General features: G+C 42.5%; 1 protein-coding gene across 2 annotated transcripts in view; it reads right to left on the bottom strand.

Moving 5' to 3' along the window:
- KIN (Kin17 DNA and RNA binding protein) overlaps nt 1-8,185 on the bottom strand; it is a 138,490-nt gene extending 130,305 nt beyond the window's left edge. The window contains exon 1 of one of the 2 annotated variants that reach the window (XM_085653536.1): nt 7,948-8,185. In XM_085653536.1, the coding sequence (XP_085509662.1) occupies nt 7,948-8,061 (114 nt within the window). In that variant the 5' untranslated portion in view covers nt 8,062-8,185. The remainder of the gene's footprint in view (nt 1-7,947) is intronic. The other variant, XM_085653537.1, reaches the window with a different exon arrangement.
- Nucleotides 8,186-20,381: the final 12,196 nt, after the last annotated feature.

Raw genomic sequence — 20,381 nt, 5'->3', positions numbered from 1 at the left:
ATCCACCTTGCGGGAGCGAGCAGGGGTGTGCCACAAGCACGAGTGCAGTCCTTGAAAAGTGAAGACTGGGCGCGCACGCACGCACCACTCCCGGGCTTATCAGATCGTGCCAGCGCTTGTTTTGTTTACTTCCACCCATCTGTAGCAGTTTGGTCTCGAGCCTTTGTGGTCTGTTTTCATTTTAAATAAAATCCTTTTCCATGTAGCATTAATGGCAGATGTGCATTCTCTTTGGTTAGTTTAATGATATTAGAGTGAATTCATGTGCTTTTAAAATGTGGTTTTTTTTTGTTTCCACGCACGCATTTCACTAGCGATTGCACTTTGAAGACTATACATTCCGTACTGTCTTTTCAAGATTCACACGCATTCTAAAGGAATATTATCTGAAATCGTGTGCACTGCGATGTAACATCCAGATTTCAAGCACCCCATTAAAAGGATAGCGTTTGCTTAGTTTTTATCATTGGAGTGTCAGTGCGCAGTTACAGTTCATCTTATTTTATATTAGCTAATCTCATATTTCGATTAAATGCACATAAAAGGAGGAACATATTTCACCTTAAAAAGGGTCGGTGTACCATGTTTATATATAAAAAAATAAAACATTAATATTAAAAAGTTATGTATAGTCATACAGCGATTTAGCTGCTAAAGAATTCCAAAATGTACAGTAGATGTTCATATTAACAACGAAGTACAAAACAGCGACAGAATTTCTCTTCACCATTTCCTTCATCCTTATTAACCAACTGGGATTTAGGGACATATTTTAACTGGTATTTCTGCAGTAGGCAATGGAAAAGATGAAACACTACACATTACTAAAAACAATCCCAGTGACCATCTTTCGAGAGAATACACGTGGCGAGGACACAATTATTTTTAATTCTCTATATTCTCCCAGAGGCGTAATATCTGAGGATCAGGGGTACCACAATGCATGCATGAATCAGTGGTGGAGTTTATACATTTAATTACACAAAAGGTCTCCATCACTTTGTAAGCCGGTACTTAGTTGTGTAAGGACATGGTGCTCTTAGCTGCCAATAATAGCAGTAAAAAGTATTTTGTTTTTTGAAACTATAAATAATTTACAGGCTCAAACAAAACAGACATTTTTTTTTTAACACTTCTATTACGTTCCTCATACATAACGTGTTAGCTTCAGACTAGACACAGAATTAGCTGTCTCACCGGCCGTAGGTAATTAATCTGCTAAAAAAAAAACAAGCATTGGCATAGCCAATAGGTCCCACTTTTGGGACATTATAAGTATTTAGTTATGCAGCATAATATCCTTAGTGCAACTACATCAACTGTTGCATGGCTAAACACTTATAAGATCCCAAAGGCGAGACCTATTGGCTATGCCAATGCTTGTTCTTGTTGGCATTGCATCATTTGTTTCAAACCTGAGCCATTAACAGTTTATGTCTAAAGTGTGTTTTTCCTAAGTGCAAGTAAAAAATAAATACAATGGTGGTCTGTGATCAACTTTAATTCTGGTACAAACTCCCTTACATGTAGTATGATTTAATACACCTAGTTTTAAATCACAGAACCCAAAGTGCTATGTGCTAAAGTGCTGAATTGATTTTGTGTTTTGTTAAAACCTTTTGTAAAATCTAATTCATGGTTAAAATTCATTTGATAAAATGTTTTTGTCTTCACCATGACTGCTATACACGTGATTGTCAATTTAGAATGTGTTTGACGGCTAATACTGAATTAACAGTATAAATACCCTAGCGAATTCATAATAGTTCAGTGATTTTGAATGGCCGGATAAATCCATGTCAGTCAATGGGGGAATTTATGTGGTTCTCTCTTACTATGCTTGCAGGACTAAAATGTGCTTGATTGGGTTCCATTATAGACGTGTCCTGGTTCTGTATGGCTCTTAGGTGTTGGAGAACCCATTTGTGTGCTTGCAGTATAGTGCTCCCAATAAACTGCAGATTGCAAGGACATTGGAGAACATAGATAACATGATCAGTTTTACATGTCATAGCCTTACTGATCTTGTGTTCCCTGCCTCCGAAAGGGATGCGATAAAGACTCTTGTTTACCCCATGCTGACACGCCTTGCATGTTTTACATTTATGGAACCCCTTGTGGGTACTGAGCCAATTGGTATTTTCCAATATCTCAGGGCTCGATCTCACCAGACTCTCTCTCATAGAGGGTCCCCTACTAGGAGTGAAAGACACTTTGTTTGGTAACAAGTGTCCTATCACCGGATCGTTGAGTACTTATGGCCAATTTTGTCTAATTATGGACCTTATACTCGGCTCCTGTTGACTATATCTGATGATAATTCTGAATTCCTTGTTTGGTTTTGCAGTTAGAGTATCTTTGATCGGTTTTTGATTTGATGCTAGACTACTATCTTTATCCCTAAGTAGATCCGCTGTCTACCTTCATGGATTTCTCAATTGCTTTATTGATGGTTTTCATCGTGTATCCACACTCCCTTAATCTTAGTTTGCTGGCTTGTTGTGCCTCCTCTAGGTCCTCCTTCCTGATTATTCTGAATCTCAACATCTCGCCATAGGGTATGGTGTCTACTAGGTGTCTGGATGAGAACTGCTGGCATGTAGTACGGAATTGCCAGTAGTCTCTTTGCGATGTAGCCTAGTCTCTAATCTGTTGTTGAGTACATACACCTGAGTATCCAGAAAATGTACAGACTCATGACTTATGTTAGCTGTAAAGTGTAAGCTGATGTCATTGATGTTGATTAGACTGAGAAATTCTGTAGCGGTTTCTTTAGTACCTTGACATTCTACAAATACATCGTCAATAAACCCAAGCCAAAGTTTTCCATTATTGTTGACATACTCCTTGTGCACAGTGCAGAGTACCAGCTCCTCCCACCAGCCCATGTGGAGACAAGCGTAGCTGGGGGAGAAGCTGGCACCCATGGCTACTCCACGTGTTTGCTGGTACAGGGTATTGTTGAACATAAACAGGTTATTGTTTAGACACATCTTGACCATTTCAATCAGCATTCTGTTGTGTTGTGTGTACTGTACTGGTTTCCTGTTTAAATAATATTCAAGTGCGTTTACCCTGTCCCTGTGATTTATGCTTGTCTACAGGGAACTCACGTCTAGAGCCATAAGAATTTACCTATCATGCCATCGGAAGTCATTAAGTTTACGCAAAAAATCCCCTGTATCTCTGATGTAAGATGGCAGGGCCTGCACAAGTTCCTTCCAGGGGAACTGGACAATACTACATCACATGCCCCACGATTGGGAAAAATCTTGCTGCCCAATCTCCTATGTGCGGATGCCTTGGTCTTAATAAGCCGGTCTCCAATTGGCCTCCAACACCTTCTGGATACCACTAGCAAATTCTCGCAATATAACGGCCTAAGCATTAATTCAAATAAAACAAAGATTATGACAGTGTACTACAATAAGTCCAGGAAAAAGACTTGGTATTTGGCAGGGCGGAAACTGGATCAGGTAACTAGCTAAAAGTACCTTGGGGTACTATTGGACAGCAGACGCTCGTTCAAACCTCAACTAGAGTTCCTGCGTCGAAAGGGCACCATGAGTTATTATCTTGCGATGAAGCCCCAGAAGAAAGTCCCAACAGACTGTGCACTCGACCCTCTCCTACAAGTGATCAGAGCACGACTGCAGCCAATGCTCACATATGGGAGTGAACCAACGCATGGAAAAGATGCATTGGTCCTAGATAAAGTGATTAGCAGTAACATGCAGAGCAATTTTTCAGCTACCCAACTATGTATCACCTGCCCAAATACACCTCGAATTTGGCCTTCAGAAGCAAACAGTGGAAAGAAGGGGTGCCGTTATAAAATGCTGGCAAAAGATCAGAGGTGCAGAGCAAGAATCTCTAAATGCCCACCTCTGGACAGAGTTGTCACAAAGAGAGAAATCACCCGCCAGGGAGTATCTGTTGTAATCATTAGAAAGCTTCAAACTGACCGATCTTTGGGAATCATCAACAGATCATAAATGCTTTAAAAAGGTTGTAACCAAAGTAACGAAAATGATATCCTTAACAGAAGATAAGGAAACACTGGCCAAGAGGGCTCACGGATGGATAGTGCCGAATGACTATAAAGCCCTTATGCCACAAGCTTATTTGAAAAGGGGAATTAAACAGAAGATAAAAGAAAAGATTTTTAAAGTTGCGTTTTGGTATTTTACCGATTCTCCCTCACCTAGCTCCTTGGAAAAGGAGACAAGAAGAACAGTCCTGTCGTCTCTGTAGAACAGGAAAAGAGGATCTAATACACATTATCTGTATTTGCCCAATTTTGAAGGACATAAGGCGCGCCTTACTTCGAGTAAAATGGAACCAGAAGGGCATCAGGACCTGCAGGCAGGCTGTAGAACTGTGTTTTAACCCAGAAGAGATCCAGCTAAACTGTCGCCTTGCAAAGTACTTCGATTTAGTGGCTGGAAGACTAAAGCACCAGAAAGATGGAGAAGCAGAATAGCAGGCAGCTAGTATACCTTACAGAGCACGCCAACAGCCAATCCAAAACGGGATTGTTTTGCCCAAATTTTGGCACCTTGAAGCACAAGCACTTCATTAGGTCTTATCTTTTATTCCTTTTCTTTTTTTTTTAAAGGGACCTCAATAGGCAACCCAAAGCTCAACGCGCCTCGTCCATGACTTATATATTTGGAAGGACAGTAAAGATAATGGAGCTGGGGCAAGCTAACCTGGAAGTGTGAATCTTATTCACCAATGTATAAAGAAAGACAAGGCTGATTTATGTATTTTGATGTTTGAATGTTTTAAAATGCGAGTTTGAAATTGTGAGTTTTAATTACCTGTACAATAAAGATTACTCTTACACATGCTCTTGTAAAAGGTGATCGACATATTGAGAAGCATGTTCTAGCAGGCTATCCCTGGCAGATATAATAGGTCTGCCAAGTGGTTTTTGGGGGATTTTTGTGTACTTTTGGGATGAAGTATAGTGTGGGTACTGCCGGTGTCTCGATTTTCAGAAACTTCTTGCATATTAAGGAGACCTACACCTTTCCAAACCAGCTGTTTTCTGTAAAACTCATTATAAATTATTTTAAGATTCGCAACATTACTCTTGACATAGCAGTCTCTATCGTTCAGTTGGAGATATGACTCTTTCAAATATTCGGCCGATATATATTCCATCAAAACATGAAGAATGCCGCACTACAAAAAGGGATGTATACTTAAATTTATTCACCCAGTATATTTATCACCATTTCAACCAAACTGGTCTTGCTCGCCATGAGATAACTACCTATCTACCTACCTATTTATAGAATATTCTTATTTTAATACAGAAAGACAAGGTCTCAGTAGTCTACGTCCTGCTTTCTTTATAAAGTCTACAATTTATTCATAAAGTAATACTTTTTCTCAAACCAGGTTTACAAATCAAATGACAAAACGCCCGTGTATGCTTCTAGATGCGAGACACTTTCAAATCCCTACCACTACCGAGTCCTAAGACATGACTATTTTGTCATTACTGTACACTTTGTTCCTCAGTTGTAGAAAGTATATTGAAAAAAAAGTACACAATAGAGATTTTTGGAACTGAATAACTACACCAACCCACCTCGCCTCCGCAGAAATTGTTTTTCTTATGAATTCTAAAAGTTCAGTGTAAACATGTTCCCTTATGGGGATGAGGCCTAGTTATTTTAGTTTGATATAGGAGCAGGACCCGTGCTGGTTTGCATGTATAGGACCTCTTTTGTATGGCACAGACACCTAAAAACAATTGTATAGAATACCTCTAAACTTACAGCCAAAGGTTAAAATCAATTCACATATTTACAGCCTCACATTAATGGTGTCTGAGTAAGCTGCCCTAAGTGGTTTGGGTGTACCAAGGCAACGGTGTGTTGATCATTATTCTATAGGGATTGATGATGAATTCCATTAATGACGATCAGCTTAACTGAAACGGGGCTGCGGTTGTTTCCGTTCTGAGGAGAAGTGAGCTAGTGTGCTGAGCAGGACAGTCCATATTGGAGAAGAACCAATGCTAATTTGTTTTTGATACATACAAGCTACAAGACAATGGTAGGGAATGCACCAGAGTTTGCATTTCATCTTTATTGTAGTCTTGAACAGGGCATTTCACCCTCTCATCAGTACACAAATGCTCTGTGCACCACTGAAATTCCACTGATGCTAGCTATGCAATCAAAATTACCATGTCGATTCACAGGAGAGCTCATGAGTGACATAAATTACAATACAGAATGTCCACACCTCTCTTTGCCAACCTTGCCTTCAACCACCAGTCCTGTCCATCAAACTTCGAGACAGGCAACTCATCAAACCTGCTCCACAACATTGCAAAAATATTTGCTTTGTTTCAGCCAAATGCCCCATTACACCGGCGAACCAAGGTGTGTCTAAAGACAAAAAGAATACAAAATGCACGCCCAACATTTAAAATAGCAGTATGAATTTGTTTATAGAGACGGCAATGTATGGTTACGCTTACACTGGGCATTCCATACAGCCATAGTTGTCTTTATGTACCATTTTTGCATTGCTGAATCGGGAGCCTAAATAAAAAATTTGAGTATGGCTAGGAGCGAGTCTGCATGTACGTCTCGTTTACTGGGGAGATAAATCATGCATAGAGTGTTTTCTGATTTTGCCAAACAGAATGGAGATACTTCGGTTTACACTGAAAATTGTTGTGTCCCTCTAGTATGTCAACCCCAAGTAGTGTTACCGCGCCTCCACAGACAACACCAAAACAATACCAGAGAGAGAGAAGTGCTAGCTTGGAGGAGAGGAGAGGCTGGGGCGAGCCACAGATGACTTAGTAGGGAAAAAGAGTTGCATTTGAACCTGATCAGTACAGGTGACCCATACAGACACAGAACCAGGTTATAATAGGAACAAAGTCTCATAAACCAACACTAAAACAAGCGGAAGCCTCAGCTTGGTCCCACCAAATTGACCAAGAACTCTTAACGAACAAAGTACAGACGTGACCTTGGCCATCATAAAAACACACCGCACCAAGTGCAAACCTCGGCATGGTCACTGCACTCCTACAACAAATAAAGTGAAAATTAATTATTAGGCATCATAAAACCACATAGGCTGAATGCAAACCCGAACTCGATCATCTCAAACTCACAATAATCAAGGCACAGATCTGACCCTGACTATTGCGAGTAAGCAATGATCCAAGTACAAAAATCAGCCTGGACGTCATAAAAACACAACAGAACAAGTGCAGACATGAGCCCTGGTCACAGCATTGCCACAAAATGCAGATCAGAGCTTGATCATAAAAAGACAATTACCGCACCAAGTTACGATCTGGTAAAAATCTGCTCATATCCCATAACGAGTTACATATAGATGAGAGACTGACAACATCGCGTTTAAATTTAAAAAAACCAAGGACATGGCTGTCTAATGCTTCTAAAACAAATGCTTAATCAAAACCGTACTATCTTTCTCTCTAGCATTTCAAATATTCGACAAGCTGTTACATGTGTATCCAGTTTAGGTTTTGCTGAAACACTTCTTGCTTACACCAAGGTTAGGGCAGCCTGTAAACTATCCATGCAGTTCCAAACGAAAGTTGGAATGGTAGTAGCAGTCTCACTTCAAAAGTCCCCCATCATTGTAAACTACAGAGCTCTCACCTTTTTGGGTCCAATTATGAGTATCTCACCGAGTGCAAGATTTCGTTTTGGAGGACCTGAAGTGCGTGTGTTCAGGTTATAAACTTCGCGACTACAAGTCTCATAATGCACAGCAAAACCCTGGACTGTATGTGATATTCAGGGATGGACACGGGAAGCCGGACAGTTCCACTATATAACGAAGAGTATTAGATACCTAATGTATGGAGCTCTAACGTAGGTCTAAAATAACAGGTGCCCACTCCTCCCGCTTGCCAGCATCATCCAAGCCACCCACCTCGTCTCTGCACTGCTTCTGGCACATCTGGCAGTACCAGCGCAACTTCTGGAGCCCTTTAGACTTGATACGGTTGGCTATGGCCTTGGGGCTGAGAAAATCAGCCTTCCCCATGGTTCAAATTGGGATGAGCACAAATCAAGGGGAGAAAGAGATCTAAACACCAAGCGACCACAACAATACTCGGGAAACAGGAAGCCAGGAAATAGTTGGGAACGCTCACAGTCACAGGTTTAACTATTAACATAGAGAAAGGACTACATAATTGAAGCCTTCGCGTTAGACATTGAATAGAGCGGCCATCTTTGAATGGAAATATTTTACATTGACTTTACGATTTATTAACAAACTTCGTAGTTTAAAAGAATTTAAATGCAGTAAAATTATATTGTTTTACAATTTTATAACGTTACAGGATTTTGTTTAACTGGTTCATGAATATACAAGTAATATTTTAGTTTTAAATAAAAAGTACTATCGCTTGATCAAAAAAAAAACCCAGAGAAAGGCGTTGCCAAAAGCCTTTACTCTTTTAGAGGTAATTTTTATATGTTTGATTTGTTTTCCATGTAAATTGATGTTATTTGTCACGGCCTCTATACCATATGTTGAACTGTTGTGTTGCCAGGGCAATGGGACGCCCGACAACCTGTTCCCGGTAATTAGTATATTACGGGCCTTGGGCAAATAACGAGACGGGAGTTGGGTGGCTGATTTAACTGGTGGCAACGTCGTAGCCCAACCAGTGTTGCCAGATTTTGAGACCCATCCCAAACCCAAAGCTGCTCAAATATTAGCCCAAATCCAGCCCAACGCAGACCAGTTCCAGCCCAAAAACCAGCCCAAAGTAGCAAGTCTCAAATTATGCAGAAATAGTCATCAGAAACAATTTTAAGGACAAATAAACATTCTATTCAATATACAGATAGTGGGAGGGAGTTAACTGGGCACCTGCCTTAATGCTACTCACTTGTAAGACCAGTCCTCACAGTGACTAGCCCACTAACCTAGCTACATTAAAATCTGTCATCTGCATATTACATGATGTGCTTTGCCAGAGACACATTGACCTACACTACTTTGATTCAGATCTGGGACTACACAAAGCAGAGATTTCTGTGACAAATACTTTAACCTCCAAAGTTCTCACCAATTATTATTCACTGATATTTACTGGGCACCTCTACAGATGTCTTAGCCCCATAAAATATTAGAATACGCAGATTTTGCAACCAATTACGCATAACAGATGTAGTACCATGCTTCTTGTTGCCCATTTCTTTATGGCAGGGTTTTAAAAACAATTTTAGTACTATTTGTTGAGCCCCACATTTTGCATTGGGACTGTGCCACTTTTGCAGCACAAGCCTAAAGCACAATTTGTTAAATCTCGTAATGTGCTTAATGCACTCATAGTATACCTACTAAAAACAAATGTGTGGGATCTTATCTGATGTTGCTGGAGCAGAGTTTTCTGTTTGAAAATTCGCTGGTTTTTGAAGCTCTGGCATGTCTATTTGTCATATTAATTTTCTAATTATTAATAATTAATTATTTGTCTTGTGCAAGTGTGTTTATATTAATCAATCCGTTTGTCCTAATAAGAGAGTGTTACACGTGGGTGCGCATAAATGTGCTGTTTAACAATAACGTGCGTGTTTTCATGTTTAAACGTTGCTATGTGCTGTTTATTTTTGAGCACAAAACGCTTTCCGAATTAATGCTTTTCTATGTTGCAAGTGCTAGATAGATGCATACACATAAGGGTATTAGTGGGGTTAACACTGTTTAATCACTATGCTGTGGTAACGTTGTTTTTGTTTCTTTTAATTAAGATGGTCTATTGTGGCCTATGGCGGCCTAGTTAAAGATGGCCGATTTTGTAAGCCTGGCCTCGATTTGAGAATAGAAAACTGTGATGGAAGAGAGCCCTGCTGAATATGGTCCTGAAGTCAGCTGACCACAGTCCTTGCTTGCCTTGTGAAATTTTCCGTGAGGACATCAGCAGCCGGGGTAATCTTCGAGTGAAATGGAACGTCCTTGGCAGCCTTGGGAAAACAAAGGAGCCTTAGAGAAAGACTCTGAGCGTTGGTCTCATTGCCGAGGAGAAGTAGAACTAACAGATACATTTGCGATTCTTGGTTCCTGTTCCGTAGTCTTTATTTTGTGATTTTTCCTGAGCGGAGATTTTCGAATGTAGCAATGTTACATCCTTTCCTTCTTGCTCTGCTCAGCGGTCCAGCGGACATTACAACTTTTCTTTGTATCTTTCTTTTGTTCGATTTAGTATAAGAATTGTTAGCCTAGAGAGGGTCTTGCCACTTGCCATTTGCCTTTGCCGCGTACCGAATCTGCGCTGCTGAGGATTGATGCTGAAGGGACTTCGTCTTGAGAGACTTTACCGAGAGACTTGTCCTGACCCGTTCTGACATTTAGCTAGAATAGGTAACTATGAGAAAAATGATTTATGCTGCTTGATTTTCTTTGACTAATTTTAGATAAAGCAATATAACTTGAACATGGTGTTGGATATTATTTCTTGTCAATTATTGTGTATTATATTTTGATTATTCGTATAGGTTATATAGATTATGTTTATGGACAGTCACAATAACCAGGTCTTATCGACCTCGATATAGATGCAGGGTGATTAGGAGTTTTCTTTCCACAGGTTTATTGCTGCTGGTAGAGTATTTGAGCATATGTTAGTGAAATGGGCCCTAGTGTATGATGAATGTATGTGCGTGCAACTGTGAGATTACTCTATCTGTGGTAGTGGGAATATTATACACACCCTGATCTCTATCAATGTTACTTCGCGTGATGTCACTTACTGTGATGCCACACATTGTGACATCATGGGCTGTGACGGTGCTGGAGCGGGTAATGCAACATTTTGTATACCCACCCCATTTTGCATGTTGTTTTACTAATTAGATTAATTAATTAATTATAATCGAACTAATGGTTTGGAGTGATGTGGAAAATACTTTCCAACCTTACTAATATATGAATTACACGTGGGATTTGCACTTGCATGGCCTAATTAATACATGAACTAAATTCTGTACGCATATTAATGATAGACAATTAGAATATTGCATGATATAAGTCGCTTTTGTGATGTAATTGTGATTTGTGCTTTATTTAGTAACTATAAACCGCACTGAGTGTTGCTTTTGCTAGATAAATACACACACATATGGGTATTAGCGAGGGAATAACATTTAATTAGCCATTTCTATGTATTAATTACGTTTTTGTGTTTCTTTGCTTAAGTTGACCATTTCGAGTGGCCACAAAATGGCTGACTCCTGTATCCGATGAAACCGGCTCCATTGCTCAAGGTTCTGGGTGAAGTGCGCATGCGTCACCGCTAGCAACTGTGGCCTGGACCTGACCCCAGATGAACATGTACCTTCCAAGGACAGCCTGGGACATCAGCCAAATATTTTGAACAAAGACTGTTGTGTGAACCGGAAGTGACAAGGGTCATAACCCAAAAGACACATTCGTGAGAACCCAAAAGGATGATCCCTGATTGTCCAATCAGCGAACTCGGATGCCCAAACTTTGATACCTTTTAACATCAATTTTACTATAAATTATGCTAGAATAGAGAGGTAATTACGGTCGTTTTCCAATTTCCTGATGATGTGCTGACGGAGAGGACGGTGACACTGCAGGACAGCTGTTTCCCTGAATGTTTGACAGACTGATCGAATGCCCGATTTCCTGATGAACTGAACTTTCAAATTTGACGGGCATAGATTGATGAGACTACTGGATTTGACTTAGAAGGCGATAATTAGCCAGAATAGGTCAATATGATGGTCAGCTGCTTGAACAACTAACAAATTTATTTTCATTAATTAGATAAAGAATTTATTTGATTAATTACAGAAATGAGTTGGTTTGTTTATTTATGAAAATGTATTAATGCGAAGAGAAAGAGAATTAGATAATCATTTAAACAGCAACTAGCAGATCCACCGCCAAAATTATGAGAGGAATACCAAAGATGGAATATAGGGCCTAATGAGCAACAGAAGGTGGTGTAGATTTGTCACTCATTAGGGTAGAAGTGGTATTTCCTTCTCATACCAGCGTCTGGAAGATAATCGCCTCCCACTTGGACTAATGGTGAGTGAATGTTGGTGTTATGGGCCCCACCAGCGAATGTATGGATAATGTGTGTATGTGAGATCTTTGGTCTGTAATAGAGGGAGGGAATTTGCACTCCACGCTGGAGCAGTTTTTCTGGTAGCAGAATGATGGTTTGCTATTGTTTTGGTTTGATGATTATTGCTTGTATATAGCTTATTGATTATTGATTGGTATTGATTTATGTACTAACACTCTATGTTGAGTTGCGTTGAGTTTAATGTTGTTGGTACGGCTTCTGGGATGTAGGAAGTCGGAAGTTTGTAACGGTTCCGTAGTAAGCGCTGCTCTCGGGAAAGACGGAATTGTTGTTGCCCTGTAGGTACACAGGGGAAACGTGTGACAATTGAAGTTACATGGCGCATTGTCTGAGTTCGATTCGGTAGCATCGTCGTGTGTTGCCATTAGAGACATTTATAGTGTGAGAGAAGAGTGTATGATAGCGAAGGTTACTTGTGAAATTCTGGTCTTAGGTACCAGGGATCCAACTGGCATTCCGATAACACTTATCACTAGAAAGGTAAAAGGTATTCTCTGAGCTCGTAAGAAGGACAAAGGAGAGGTAAGCGCTGCTTTGTTAACGTCTGTCATAATTCTGTAGTAGAACAGACTGTTCGCTGTTCTCGGGAAAGACAGGATTCTGTGTGAATGTACTACATTTTCTTGTATGAATGAGCGTGAATGTAAAGGCATTCGGGTTGATTGCGAAACTCTGGGTTTATTTCTCAGGAGCATTGGGTCTCCAACTATGTGTCTTAAATACTAGAGAAACAATTAGCTAATGCTTGTTAGAAGGGTGAAGTAGAGGGATGTGCTACTTTATCAACGGAAGTAATGATTCCGTAGTAGGGCAGAGGTAAGCGCTGCTCTCGGGAAAGACGGAATTCTCGTGAGAAAGGTCTTTTGCTGTTCTTTGGTTAGCGAAGCGGACAATGGAGATGCTTCTATGTTGTTACTAACAGAAGTGTATAAATTGAAACATTACTGAGCAGATTTGTAAAGGAGGGGTAGACAGAAGCAGGAGCAGGAGCTGCCACAGCGGCTGCTGAAGTCAGAAAGACCGTGCTGGGATTGGACAGTCGGTCAGAACTGTGAAACGCCCCGGATTGGTGCGTTAGTGTATGCCGCGCTAGGAGTGGAGAAATACAGGGTGACGTAGACGCTCCTTATTGGTGCGTTAGTGTGAGTCGCGCTGTGATTGGATAGACTAGCGGTACAGTTGTAAAGAGAGACTAGCGTTACGCGAAAGGCAAGAAAATGTATTACGATCCACCAGAAAAAGAGAGAAAAACATGGTTAGGAAGAATCAAGAAGTGGTTTAAGAAGGACAAACCAGTAAAGACTAGGGAAGGACAGTTACTTCCTCCACCGAAAACCCCTGCATCTTATATGATTGCGAAATATGGGTATCATACTTGTATTTGGTTAGATAACTGGGTGAGATATACAAAGGACGACGGTGTATTAGCTTTTCCAGAGCATGGTTCATTTAATTTGGCTGTTTTGAGAAATTTGAGAGAGAAAAATGATGAATTTAGAACCAAGACCTAGACCGACGCAGTTTGAGGCTTTGACGGAATGGGAAGACGAAATGCATGAACGAGAGAGACAAAGAAATGGTAGAGGATATAGGTACCTGTTTGGAAGACCATACGGACATGAAACGCATAATGATCGAATGAAAAGATGACGGGATGCAAGTATGACTGAGGGTGTGTTGCCTGTAAGAACTGTAGGAGAGAATGAAGGATGAAAGTGTGTAGAAAAGAGGCATAATGTGGAGTCGAGAGGGTATGGAGCGAATGAGTCAGAGGATGATGTTCTTGATGATATGTTCTATAAAAATCCACCACCGTATCGACCAGAACCAGAAATATTAACTCCAAGTGCCCCAATGAGAGAAACCATGCTAATTATAAAATCGGAACCAGAATCCCTAAGTTTGAGTAAAAACAGTGCTACTAGGGAAGTAGAAAAGAGGTCGGAAGAAAAAACAGATGGAGAAAATTCTGCAGAATTAGCGAAAACAACCCTAGAATTAACTGAGAAAATAAGAGAATTGACTAAGAATCTAGAAGCGGTAACTGTTCCAGTAACAATGGGTCCAGTAATGCCTATTTTTGACAAACAGAAGGACAATGAGCATTGTTTGACAGTCCCTTACAGAAGTAATAAACCCGTAGAACAACCAAGAGTGAGTCAGAATGAGAATCCATGGAGGCAGACTATGAGTGTAATGGAACCGAATTTTACAAATAATCCATTTGTAGACCAGAATTGTGCAGAGAGACGTATGACAATGATAGAGACAGTTGAGGAAATTGAAATTCAACCCCATCCCATTTTGGTAACATCGTTGCGCTGTTGCCCTCACTCAGGCACCTTAAACCTCTATAGCGTTTCTTTCGTATTTTATGCTGTTGTACATATTACACAACCTCTCCTCTTCTCTCGAGCTAAACCCATCCTGAACCTCGTGAACCTCGGTTCGAAACAACCAATTCTCGAGATAAGCATCTATTGACCCTTGGTGACCGTTCTCCGGCCCCTACAGCTGTTTTACAAATCATCACCTCCAGCATGCACACGCGCCCTTTCGTAAAGTAATTTAACTGAGGAATGGCTAAGCCACCTGACCTGTCGGGTCGGGTAGAGAACACGACCTTAGGGAAAGAATGTGTCTTGCTCATTATCCAGCATCTTGTACGAAGAATGTGTCCTTGTGGATGATTTGTATTTTTATTGCACATGCAGGGGGGTTGCTGCTTTAGGGGATTCCAGCGCTACAAAAGATTGTGAGCCACAGATTGAAGTGGCAGTCTCCTAAGAACCTACTTACGATGTACTTCTGGGACAACTGTACCTAGCTGCAGCTAAATAAATTGAAGTTCCTATGCTAACAGAGTGTTCCGTGTCTCTGTAACTTGGAAGGTGAACTCAGAAGATTTCAGGCGTACCCTGCGCCACCAGGCTTAATGAGCCCGGTTCTTCAAATGGTGCCCTCTGTGAGGTGGCTTCAGAGGACGTGGGTCCAGCCGAGGATCGTGAGGAGCCCCGCCAGGAAATTCCGGAGGACGCGCACCACGTGATCGACCCCTGCATGTCGTAAGTGGACCGAAGGTTTTTACAGCGTGGCTTCTCCCTTCCGACGGCTGCGAAGACCTGCTGCCCTGACTGCCGCCACGCTTTGGCCCTCTTGGTTTTGGTATGGCGTGACGTTAGAACGGACCTCTGTTGGCGTGGGACTCATCTGGTTAAGTTAAGTATAGTGGCCACTCCTTTGTCTTTGTTTTGTTTGGTTCGACTTTTGCAAAAGCCGAAACCGAGGGGTGAGTGCAGTTTGTGTACCATAAAGTGACTAATTAATCCCCTTGACGTTTGTAAGAAACTAGTGAGCTAGCGATGCCTGGTTTCAATAAGTTTGGTAATTGGTTTGGTTTTGGTTGCAATAGGGATTCCCGACTGGAGGACTCTTGTCCAATTCCTCCGGCCGGGACTCCCACTTATGAAGTATACTCGAAACATGGTATCGGGCCCATAGCCTTTAATGAGGCGTGGGTCCGCTATACTAGGAAAGATGGTGTTTTACGGTGGCCGCAGCACGGCAGTTATGAGCTCAATATCTTAGATAATTTGGAAGACACCCTGTTTAAACGGAAAGCCCGGCCGGCTATGTTTGACTCCTTTCGCTTATGGCGCAAGGAGGCCAAACAGAAAGAAATGAAACAAGCTAAAAAAGATAGGAGAAATATGACTATTGTACAAGCTGCTCAGCAATTTAAAATTGACGAGACCGATCGTGCGATTGAGGTTTTAGATAGGCAACATCGTATGGTAGTCGATAGATGTTATCCAGTGTTGCCAACAGCCCCTGCAGAGAAAAATGCGGACTCTGAGAAGGATCCCTTAATGTCCCACCTGTTGAGACTACCACCGCCCTATGCGCAAGGGACTAATGTACCTCCCGTACTGCCGCCTCCCCCGGGAGTGAATGCACCCTTATTGTTAGTACCTGCCCCACCTGTTGTTCCACCTGTCGCTCCCCAATTGGTTCATGCACCCCCATTACAGCCTCTTCCGGTATTACCGAGCTCTCCCTTGCCTTCGGCTCCCCTCGTAAATGCTACCCCCTCACCTGCTCCGCCTAATATTATGTCTCCTGTCCTAATGACGAATTCCCCCTCCGCTCGGAAGCGGATGATCGATACCGTTTCCGGCCTTTTGTCCCCTCTCTTTGGGACTTTGCAAACTACCCCCGTTCCTCCTCGCAGGCAAACTCGTAGCCAGCTCCCCGGTCCTGACGAACAGGAAGTGCTAGACCTCCTTGCCCGACGGTGGGCCACGAAGGGCTCCCAGCATAATTTGCAGGATATTATGATTACCTTTAACCAGTGAGAAGCGCCGACACAAAGATAAGTTTTTGATGTGATGTGTAATGTTTTAAGTCAAGAATGGGAAGATCTGGGATTGGGGCCAGTTCCCCAGGGCCTGCTAGATGTGCAGGCCGAGTTTGATAAAGGATCGATTGTGGGCGCTGAGGTCGAGGACGCGGTAGGGACGCTCGTCACGTTCAGAATGATGTTTGCTTGCCGGTCTTTGCCGAAACGCGATTCTTTTGTTAGGCAAAAATTAAAGCACTACCCTATGAGGGAGGTTCCCCCAGTGTGGAGAGAGGAGGTCGCAGCTCAGGGAAACAATCCTCTTATACCTGCTCACTTCCAGCGTGTGTGGGTGCACGTTCCTTGGAAACGTTCTGAAGTATTGGCCCTTAAGCAGTCGTTACCGGACCCCCGTAAAAATCCTGCTGGGTATTATAAAGAGTTGTCCCAAACTGTCGACGCATGTGTTATGAATTTGGCCGACATAGACATGCTCACGGGTAATGTAGTACCACAACCATTATGGGCCAGAATTCGGAAGGAAAACCACCCTGCGGAATTGGGGGGTAATTGGGCTGCCATACTTGCCGCAGACAGACTCCAAGTGGGTGGTGCTAAACCGGAGCCGTTAGTTACGGAACTCCCACCTAGAATTATTGCCTTACTGAAAACTATGATGCCCCCTCTGTGAGTTAATTGGGATAAACTAGCAGCTTGTAAGCAAAAAGTGGACGAAAATGTCTCTGATTTCTTCACTCGTTTTGAGGAGACGTTCATCGATTATAGTGGTCAGGATATGAGCACGGAAGGTGGCCAACGACTGTTTGTAGATAAATTTGTGTCTAATTTGGTTCCGGAAATATCAAATAAATTAAAGATACTGGCCACTGCTCAGTATTATGAGAATAGGGATAAAGAGGAGAGAGAGAAACTAGATAAAAAGACGAAAGAACTGAAAACGAAAGTTCTCTTGCAACAGGCTTATCCTCCTCGCCCTGCCCAACAGGAATATCAGCCGCCTCCACAATTTCAGAGACCGTTGCAGAGGTCTGGGCCTTTTATTCCCCGACCGGCGCTGGGCCAGAATCAATGTGCCTATTGTAAAGAAGACGGCCATTTAAAATATAATTGCCCAGTTTTGTTACAGCGTACGAGTGGCATCCCCGGGTCGCGAGGCCGGGGTGGTTATCAGTCAGCATCGAGAGGTAGAGGGCGGGGCACACAGCCTAATAACCCACGTTCCATGCCCCCTGAAACCTCGACGAACTATTTTGATCAGCACAATGTTCAGTCTACCAACTATTACAATGATGATTACTGTACCGAGGATGAGAGCCAGAATTGCCAATCTAGTTAGGACAGCCTTGGACAAAGTAAGGGAGTAGTATCAATTCCAGTGGACCAAAACGGGCCTTATGTTGATGTGGTGGCACTAGATGTTACAGAGCCATTCCTATTAGACACTGGTGCGACAAAGAGCTCTATGATTCACTCTAAACTCCCTGGGGCACCTTTGTCTGGCTGTACGAATGTTTCTGTGGGTTTTTCTGGCGCCCCAGTTCAGAACCCAGTTTCACGCCCTTTGCCCATTTCAATAGGTCCTTACAAATTGGAGGCCCCGCTTCTTTTAACAACTGGTTGTGGTGAAAATTTGTTGGGTTTGGATTTATTGAAAAAATTGTATGCGACATTGCACTGTCCTCCTTCTGGTGTGCGTCTTACCCTAGGTAAGAAATTGACGTCATCGATGTATTTGTCCACAGACCAGCTTCCTCCTGAACTACAGTCTCTTTCTGCCACCCTCTGGGCCACGGGCCCCAATGATGTGGGCCTCTTACAAATTCCACCCTATATTGTAACCATTAAGCCCAATGTTAAATTCCCTCGCATTCCACAATAGAAAATTTCCAGTGATGGCGAAAAGGCTCTTTTAACTATAGTTCACGATTTGGTACAAAATGGTGTGGTCGAAGAGACTAGGGGAAATGTATGCAACAGCCCTGTTCTGCCCATTTTTAAATGGACCGACCCCTCCCAGCCACCTGTTTATCGTTTTGTGATTGATCTCAGAGAAGTCAATAAGATTGTAGTACCTCAATTCCCTGTTGTCCCAGACATTAATGCCATATTGACAATGATACCTGCCTCAGCTTCCTGGTTTTCTGTCATTGACCTCAAAAATGCTTTTTTCAGCATACCTATTGCTGAGGAGAGTAGGGATATTTTTGGCTTCTCCTTAGCAGGCCGAAGCTTCCGGTTCAAGAGGGCTCCTCAAGGGTAATGCGAGAGCCCCTCCCTTTACAGTCAAGCATTAAAATCACAGCTCGACACTATGCCTTTACTACCAGGTGCCACTCTTATTCAATATGTGGATGACCTGTTAGTTGCAGCAGATTCGGAGGACACTTGTAAAAAGGCCACTGTTTCATTGTTACGCCACTTATCTGACCACCACCACAAGGTTTCACCGTCTAAATTGCAATATTGTTGCCAAGAGGTTACCTATCTAGGTCATCTCTTGTCAAAGGAGGGACGACGATTGACCCCAGAACGTATCCAAGCAATTGCCCAAATGCCTGTTCCATGTACGCAAAAAGTGGTGCGTGCCTTTTTAGGTATTACCTCTTACTGTAGACAATGGATCCCCAATTTCTCCCTTCTGGCAAAACCCTTGTTGGCACTGACTCTTAAAGACACACCACACCCTCTCCCATGGTCAGCGGAATGCCAGAAAAGTTTCACTGATTTACGTACTGCCTTGTGCTCTGCTCCTGTGTTAGGTACTCCTGATTACAGTAAACCTTTCACACTCTATGTTCATGAGAAAGAAGGTTGCGCATTATCAGTTTTAACGCAACGATTTGGGGACAGGCAACGTCCCTGTGCCTATTTCTCTGCCACATTAGATCCAGTGGCCAAGGCTTTACCTAGCTGTTTGAGAGCAGCAGCAGCAGTTTCCATTCGCCAGTCTGCCGGATTGGTATTAGATAATACCCTCATTGTCATGGTGCCACATGCAGTAGACACCCTCCTAAACAGAACAAAGACGCAACACCTTACGAGTGCCCGCCTTTCGGGGTATGAACTGACACTTTTGGCTAGCCACATACACATTAAACGATGTAATGTCCTGAACCCGGCAACATTGCTGCCGATTCCAGTAGAAAATAGTACACCGGAGCAACATGATTGTTTCCTCCGCACGGAGGAAGAGACAAGAGGCAGAGTTGATTTGAAGGATACTCCACTCCCGGACCCGGATGGGACCCTATGGGTGGACGGTTCCTGTTTTAAGCTTCCCAATGGCGAAACAACTGCAGCCTATGCAGTCACTACCTTGTACACTGTTGTGGAAACAGCACGGATTATGCATAATTCAGCCCAGGCAGCTGAATTGATAGCACTGACTAGAGCGTGTGTGTTGGCTGAAGGAAAAAGGGTGAATGTCTTCACTGATAGTCAGTATGCATTTGGAGTGGCCCATAGTTTTGGCCGCCTGTGGAAGGAAAGAGGTTTTCTCACATCCCATGACACTAAGATACAGCATGGCCAATTGGTAAATGACCTTCTTGAATCGCTTACCTTGCCCACTCAGATAGCAATTGTAAAGTGTAGCGCACATAGGAAGATTGCTGATGATGTAGGTCAAGGAAATGCTTTTGCAGACCAGATAGCGAAAGAGACAGCTAAGGACAACACCAGCCGCATGTACGTTGTGGACTCCGCTAGATGGGTTGCACAAGGTGGGATGTGTGAGAATACTGTGGACAGTGTGAAAATGATCCAGGTGGAAGCCACAGAGAAGGAATTAAGTACGTGGAAAGAAAGTATGGGAAGGTTGGATGTGACAGGGTGCTGGACAGATTTGTCAGAGCATCAATGCTGGTTGTT

This window comes from Triturus cristatus, chromosome 4_1 (assembly GCF_964204655.1).
Source record: "Triturus cristatus chromosome 4_1, aTriCri1.1, whole genome shotgun sequence".
Taxonomy (NCBI): domain Eukaryota; kingdom Metazoa; phylum Chordata; class Amphibia; order Caudata; family Salamandridae; genus Triturus; species Triturus cristatus.
The sequence above is the reverse complement of the archived record's forward strand: the minus strand, read 5'-3'. Positions and strand labels throughout refer to the sequence as shown.